The 7369-nt window shown below is 35.1% G+C and overlaps 1 protein-coding gene and 1 long non-coding RNA gene across 2 annotated transcripts; one reads left to right on the top strand and one right to left on the bottom strand.

Moving 5' to 3' along the window:
• Window positions 1-741: 741 nt before the first annotated feature.
• Window positions 742-4132, bottom strand: LOC110911608 (peroxisome biogenesis protein 22). Its single transcript, XM_022156240.2, has 8 exons — window positions 3872-4132; window positions 2654-2872; window positions 2513-2560; window positions 2319-2375; window positions 2140-2241; window positions 1971-2036; window positions 1736-1837; window positions 742-1038 (listed from the first exon to the last, which is right to left on the bottom strand). Exons 1-8 carry the CDS (start codon window positions 3962-3964, stop codon window positions 940-942), a joined length of 786 nt encoding a protein of 261 aa, XP_022011932.1. The 5' UTR covers window positions 3965-4132; the 3' UTR covers window positions 742-939.
• A 797-nt stretch (window positions 4133-4929) lies between these two features.
• LOC110909659 lies at window positions 4930-7369 on the top strand. The gene is made up of 2 exons (XR_004882010.1): window positions 4930-5783; window positions 5876-7369. It is a non-coding gene; the product is annotated as an uncharacterized LOC110909659 (long non-coding RNA).

The following is a 7369-nucleotide window of genomic DNA, read 5'->3' as shown; positions in this document are numbered from 1 at the left end:
ATGGATTCAAATCTGGTTATGGCTTAAAATCACAACAAGAAATCACATGGAGTCGTTAAAAGAATTGGATAGAACAGATTGGCCTAGGAAGAAAGCTAAAGTGATATTTGCCATTTATCTCTCAACCACATGTAACCTTTGAAAGAATGGAAACAAAAAAGTGTTCAACGGCGCGACAATGGAGGTAAACAAATTAGTTGAGGAGATAAAGGAGGAAACTTTCGACTAGATTAGCAGAAGATCAAAGATACAAGGGATAACCTGGCATGAGTGGAGAAGTTTTTCGATCCTTGATGTATAAGGCTCCCTGGTTTGGTTTTCTCTTGATGTATGTTCCAGTTTTTCTTTCCTTGGTCTCTTGAGTTTGTATCTATGTCCGCATAGCTACTTATTGTGGGATGTTTTTTCTTGATGAGAATAATGAAGTTTCTGTTTGTTGTTAAAAAAAAAAAAAAGATAATGATTTTTTTAACCAACAAAGTGAACCAAACATATTACGAATATAACTGAGATTCTAGCTCTATTAAATTCTAACGAACCAAATGCCCCTTAATGTTTCATATGTGATGTTGCTTTGGTCCATTGTTAATTCAATCAGTTAAACCTTCAACCATATCGAGCATCTAAGGAGTGTGGCGCGCATAACGTAACAACCTCTAATAGCAAGAATGTCGAGAAATACGAATTAGTAACGAACCACGCAGTCCTAAAACATCATCTAAAAAGTTTTTGGGATCAGGAAACATCCAAAAATAAGGTTGCTTGATCAAGGTATGTACCATGTTCTTTCTCTGTCTAATACAAACTACCTAAGAGATTACAGGCAAGACACAAAACCAGTTTAAGTTACATAATCTGGGACCAGATTCATTGCACATGTATATAAGCTCATTACACGAGACGAGAAACAGCTGTGCGTGTGTTGACTTTTTTTTAAAATCAAACCATGAAAAACTGTTCCAACGATGAAGAACTGTAAACATTTGAAGCAATTCGTTCCGTTTTCATCGAAATGTGAAGTTGGTGTCTGATAAACCTCTGTGAGCAAGGAAAAAGCAAGATAAAATATCAGTCGGTATCAGTATGTATACTTGTACACCTCATGTATTTTAGGAATATAAACATCCAATACGGCAATACCTACCAGATTGAAACAAACAAATGGCTTAACAAATTCAAATAAGATTTAGATGTTTACGGTCTTTTTATCTCCAAAATAATTCAAATTTAATACTAGTTAACAGGGGTGTAAACGAGTCGAGTCAAGCCTATAGCTCGAGCTCTGCTAGTGAGCAATTTTCAAGTTTGAGCTAAGCTCGGGGCTCGTTCATTATTTATTAAATATTTACTTACTTTATTTAGTTACTTTTATCATAATTATGCATGGAACAACAATTTTCTATTTAATCATATTAAATAAAATAAATTATATTTATACAGATAACGAGTTTGTTTAGGCTTGCTAGCTTAATCAAAGCGCGGTACATGAGCTCCAATTTAGGCTCGAGATCAAGCTGCTTAAGAACAAATAAGCTTGTCTCGGTTTAAGCTTTTAGCAAGCCAGTCTCAAGTAGCTCACAAGCGGTTCAGCTTGTATACACCCCTACTAGCGATACGGTAACGACTTTTTGACCCTAAAAACATTCTCGTATCATATGTTTTAATAAATAGAATATCATACTTATATTTCAGAGAATATGTTAAAACTTGGTTGTAACAACGTGTATATACATACCGCCAACTGAGAAGTAATTTCCGGATCTGAATCTATATGCCAATCTGGCTCCAGCTGCCTAACAAAAGACATTCTTCCATTCTCTGTGCTACAAAATAGCACCTGCAATTACATATTTAAATATAAATTATTAACAAATCAATAATATATCCAGTAATGCAACAGTAAGCTGCGTTTGACCTTATCCCATTGGTCAACAAGGTATTGATAATTATAATAAGTTGTTGGTTATTACCTTGTCCTTAACCAAGCCACCGAATGTAAAAACCCCGGCATTTTCCAAAGCCATTAAAACCTTCTCCTGCAATGACATGATTAAAAAGGAGAAATAAAAGTAATTTCAAAAATTGTTAAAACAATTATTATAAAAGATTCTGAAAATGGAAGTATGCGATCATACATACTTGACTTTCATCATCCAAAACTCTTTCCATGAGATAGAGGTCAGAATATTTTGTGATCTCTATTAGAACTTCCAAAACAGAGGGTTTCACCGTCGCTTGAATCTGCCAGACATGATCAAAATCAGAATTAATCGATTGATTCGGATCTTAACGTATGCAGAAAAATTAACTATCACAACCTGAAGCTCCTCGGGAGTGGTTTCCTCCAGAATAACACCAAGCAACCGGCAAGTTACCTTCACAAAATTCATCAATATTATTAAAAACATGATCAAGTAAGAACTGCTAATAAGAAAAAGGTTAAATCAGGATTATAGACTTGCAATCACATGCGTATAAGGTATGACGAGATGAAGTGATTTTAAAATCATACCTTTCTTCCGTCACTTAGTCTCTGCCTGACTATTTGTCCCAAAGTAAGCTGAACCAGCAACAAAAAAGAAGCAATATTACATGGGGAAAAAAAATAAAAAATAAAAAAAAAGTAAACTTTTTTTATCGAATCTGAATATACATTTGCAGGTTGGATTGGCCCAGCGGTTGTACTTTGTGCTCTTAAATCTTCAGAAGGTAACGAGTTTTCATTTGGATGACTATTGAATCCAGAAGTGCTAGGTGAGGGCGGTTGACTTTTGGTTTGTCTTCTTCGAGATCCATTAGGTGTTCTTAACGCTCTGTATGTGAAAATGACTGCAACAGCAAATCCTGCTATAGCCCAAACAGATCGAAAATCCTGAAACCAGATTTTATAATATTAAAATATCTAACTTGATTATAAAGATAACGATCATTGAAAATTTAAGAACTTACAAACTCATTATATTCTATTTTTCTAAAACATATGATTTACTTCAGTTTGCAGTGTATCTATGGCTTAAATAATTTGCCATAATACATACTTTCTTTGTCCAACTTATACAAGCTATACTGTAACATTTGGATGAGCAGTTGAGCACAAACTTTTACAAAAGAGTTTGGTTATTAGGTAACATTCGGCCCCCGTTAATGGCCGTTATCATCAATAGTGTCTGCTTTTCCCACTAGGAGCTCACAGAGTCACAGTTTTGTTTGTGGTTACCCGAGTGAAAACTTCCCTAGTTAAATGCTCCCACCTACGTATATGCTTAACTCTGGAGTTTTCTTCTCATCCACGGTCAATGCATTCCATAGTCAAATCTCACAAAACGCATTATTAGTATTTAAAGTCGGGCCTGCCTTATGACTACGTATCTCTCAGGTCGCGCCGTGTCACAACTATCCCAAAGCAATGCCTCACCAGTAGAAAGTCGGCCAAACCGAAGAAAGTATGCCGGTTTAAATGGTATGAAGGTTTACCCAAACTTGGAACTAGCCTATTCACACTTATAATTTACTTATTTTTCATTTTAAGAGTATATTGTATGTACACAGTATGAAGGTTGGGCCCAAAATTTCTGTCAAAACCGGCCGAACCGGACTGTGATCAACCCTACTTACTAGTAGTTCTGCTTCATGGGTTACTAAGTTGACGACCGAAAGGTACATCAATTCGAGAATTCCAACCATAACCTAATTCACACACCCTAATCAGATTTTCCAAAAAAAAAATTCTATAATTATTCAAAGCATGATCAGAATGAAATAAAAGCAACTCAATTCAAGTATTAAACCCTAATTTAGTAAAACTAACGGTTGGAAATCAAGTATAACAAAATCATCCACTCTTGACATAACTAAAATAAAGTTTGGGAACCTGTGTGACGAATATTTTTGAGATCTTGGTGGATAGATAAGCCCCAATTCGCTTAATAAGCTGTAAGAAATCGGGTTTTGAGTTATCAGCCATGGCCGTATGTACAACAACTCTTGAAAGCTTGATTGAAGTACCAAAATGTTATGATCTCAAGGGTTTTCCTGATTAAAAGAGGCGTTCGATCGAGGGTTTTGATTGACGAATTGTGGTGGATAATGTGGCAGAATGCCGATAGAATGTGCAGGAAGAAATGTGAATGAAAATAGGAGCTATATTTTCACAGTTTTTAGAGGGGCCAAACTAAAATGTGTTTTTTGTCCTTACATGCACACTTTGCAGTGTCGAACTGTGACCAAAACGTGGCGTTTTGGTTCGGTTAACCAGACAAATGCCTGACGGGTCTGTTGTCCGGACCAAAACGCCGAGCTTTGGCCGCGTTTTGGTCCTGTCAACCAGACCGGGTGTCAGTCTTTTGTCTGGTTGACAGGACCAAAACGCGGCCGGAGCTCGGCGTTTTGGTCCGGTCAACAGACCCGTCAGACACCCGTCAGTCTTTGTCTGGTTAACCGGACCAAAACGCCGCGTTTTAGCCACAGTTCGATACTGTAGGGTGTGCATGTAAGGACAAAAAACACCTTTTTTGGTGTTTAGATAGTGAAATGGGTGTGTAGATAGGTACACCCTGTCCATATGGTTTGCTATTTTTCCATATTTAGTCTTCAACTTTTTAAAATAGCATGTTTGTTCTTTGTGGTTTGCTCACTTGTTGTTCGTACGGTACTGGTATTTTAGTGTAAAAACCGATAAATACCGGTACCGAACCGGTACCGAAAATGTCAAAAGTCAGTACCGAATCGGCACCGAAAATGTACCCGGTTCAATAAATTCGGTACCGGTACCCGGTACTATTTCTCATCCCTATCGGGTAGTCCCCACACTGGATGGGCGTTAATTTGTTCAGTTAACTATGTGGGAAATAACTTAACTACTCTTCCTTTTAACATAAATAAATAAAAAAAAAATCTGATTATAACTTAAAACAAGTAGGCCCCACAATTATTATGCCCATCCAGATTTGAATTAGCAGGTTGTAACACAGTCATTCAGAATAGGCTATATTTTGACCGAATTAACCCGTTTAACCCGTTTCTTTATGGTATCTATATTTTGACCAGTTTTGTATTTATTTCTTAAGTAAACATTACTCAAATGTTAATGCACTTCACTTTATCATCAACTAATATTATTACTAGCTTACCAAGCTTATCAATCACTTCTATATTCAGATTTTTAAAAATTATGTTTTGTTATTAAGAAGATTGGTTGAGTTATTTTGTACACACATCCCTTTAGTATACAAGAAAGCAAGTCTTTTTAGTGGTTTATATTGTTTATATAAGTACATAAAGCCTAATGTCGCTGGTGGGTTTTGTTGGCTTGTGTTAAGGTAAGTGTAATTAGAAGAAAATATAATGAGTTATTAGTTCAAGTGCTAGAGTAACATATTTCTCAGTTTTATTAGTGGTGGAACGGGTCAAAAAAGGTAAGTGATTATATATCATACTATATGATCTATATAATGGGTTAGTGCGAATATTATTGTCATTAATGATTACATGGGTATGCAATTTCTTTTGCAGGAAATCAAAGACGCTATGGAAGCTGGGAATCAAAGAAGAATTCGGTGCTTTATGGATGTACCAATTTTTAAGCTTAGTTTTGTTTATGTAGATGCTATACGTGTAATTCGACACATATTTAATATGTTAACATCATATACAATTATCTTTAGGAATATGTACTTTCTTTGTATCTATTTTATTTATACACTTATGATCTATATAAATTAAATGGTCTAGCCCGTGTAGTACACGGTAATCCATCTTCTTTTCTGGTATCGGCCTCTCTTCAGGTACTTCTCTTCTTTTTTTTTATTCAAAGAGTTTATTGGTCACTTTTTTTGTTGAATGTTTATTAATGATTCAAATCTTATTTTGGCACCAGTGTGAACTTTTGGGGAGGTATGTTCCAAGAATTTTCAAATATCAGGAGTAAGAATGTGATTGTAGGTCCTATGTACTTGATGCCAACATAAATGATTGTACATTCTAAGAGTTTTATAGAATTGTGTGATTGTTGTAGGTTTTCACTGCTACTCGAACATATGGTGAAACTGGAATGAATTAGTCCATGGAACTGCAGATGCCGTGAGGCGATTTGCATGGGTTTCCTAATTGAACAAACAGTTTTCAATATGGTAATTGCTGGTTGTAATCATGTATCCGAGTATTTTTGATCTGCTGCATTTAGGAAAGCTATTCAAGCATGCTATCTTAATTCCGGCATGGATTTGTGTGTGAAAACTATTGAAAATAATAAAGAATTTTTTTTACCAAAGCCGATATGAAATAAAGTTTCTGAAATTTGTCAACAAGCAGGATCCTGGTGATCGATACCATCTTCTCAGAGTAAGTGAACATATTGTTGCTACTGGCTTATATTGTTTCATCATTGTTTGGTATGATTCTTGCTTTAATATGTTTTTATCTTCATGTATTTCAGGATCATTTGTTAATCGTATCTGAACTTCTTAAAGAAAATTTATATGAATTCCAAAAGTTCAATAGATAATCTGGTGGTGAGGTATTGTGTTTGTATCTATAAACCATATAAAAAATCTGGGCAACTGAATAAGATGATTTGGAGGGTTTTGTGTGGTATTATTTATTCATTTAGTTATTGTACCAGGTGAGACACCAAGTGTTAATATTGCTTTTTGTATGGTATTATTTTTATTCATTTAGTAATTGTATCAGGTGGGAAAGAATTGATGTTGGAGGCTTGGAAAGAATTGATGTTGGAGGCTTGGAGCTGTGAAAGTACTATGTCAATCTATTGTTAAGGTGTTAATACTGAGTTTCTTTAGCAAACTATATAAATTAATCATTTTTTAATGGTTAACAGGGTAGAGTTTTGCTTGATACTATTAGTGGAAGAGGTTTAGGTCCGTCATTTCATGCAGTTCTTAATGTTGGTATAAAGATGATTAAACAAGCACTCGAAAGTGGAGATGTGAATAATCCTCAATCCCAATCTGAATTAATATGGAACCGTATGGAACTATCGGTGATGTTGGAACATGTGCAGAATATGTGATTCCAGCCGATTGCAGGTCTATTTTCCTTTAAAATGCGTGTGTGTTAAGATGTACAAGCAATTAGAAATAGCAGAGACCATATACTCAGGCGAATACTATCTCATTTTTTGTAGTTGTTTATACAAATTACCAGCTTCATTGTTATGGTGTTACAGTAATTTGTGATCAGTCTCCAAAGAGTAAGAGTCAAAGCAAAATTGAAGTTGTACTAGGGGAAAACTCAACACTACTGTGTTTGTTTAGGTTTTATTTTTCAATACATTTTAGCTTTGTTATATTTTAAAGCTGAGATGTATGAAGACGGTGTTTCTATTATTGTTAACCTCAAGTTCTTAGTGAAA

This window comes from Helianthus annuus, chromosome 15 (assembly GCF_002127325.2).
Source record: "Helianthus annuus cultivar XRQ/B chromosome 15, HanXRQr2.0-SUNRISE, whole genome shotgun sequence".
Classification (NCBI taxonomy): domain Eukaryota; kingdom Viridiplantae; phylum Streptophyta; class Magnoliopsida; order Asterales; family Asteraceae; genus Helianthus; species Helianthus annuus.
Note: the sequence above shows the minus strand (reverse complement) of the source record. Positions and strands in the feature narration are given on the sequence as shown.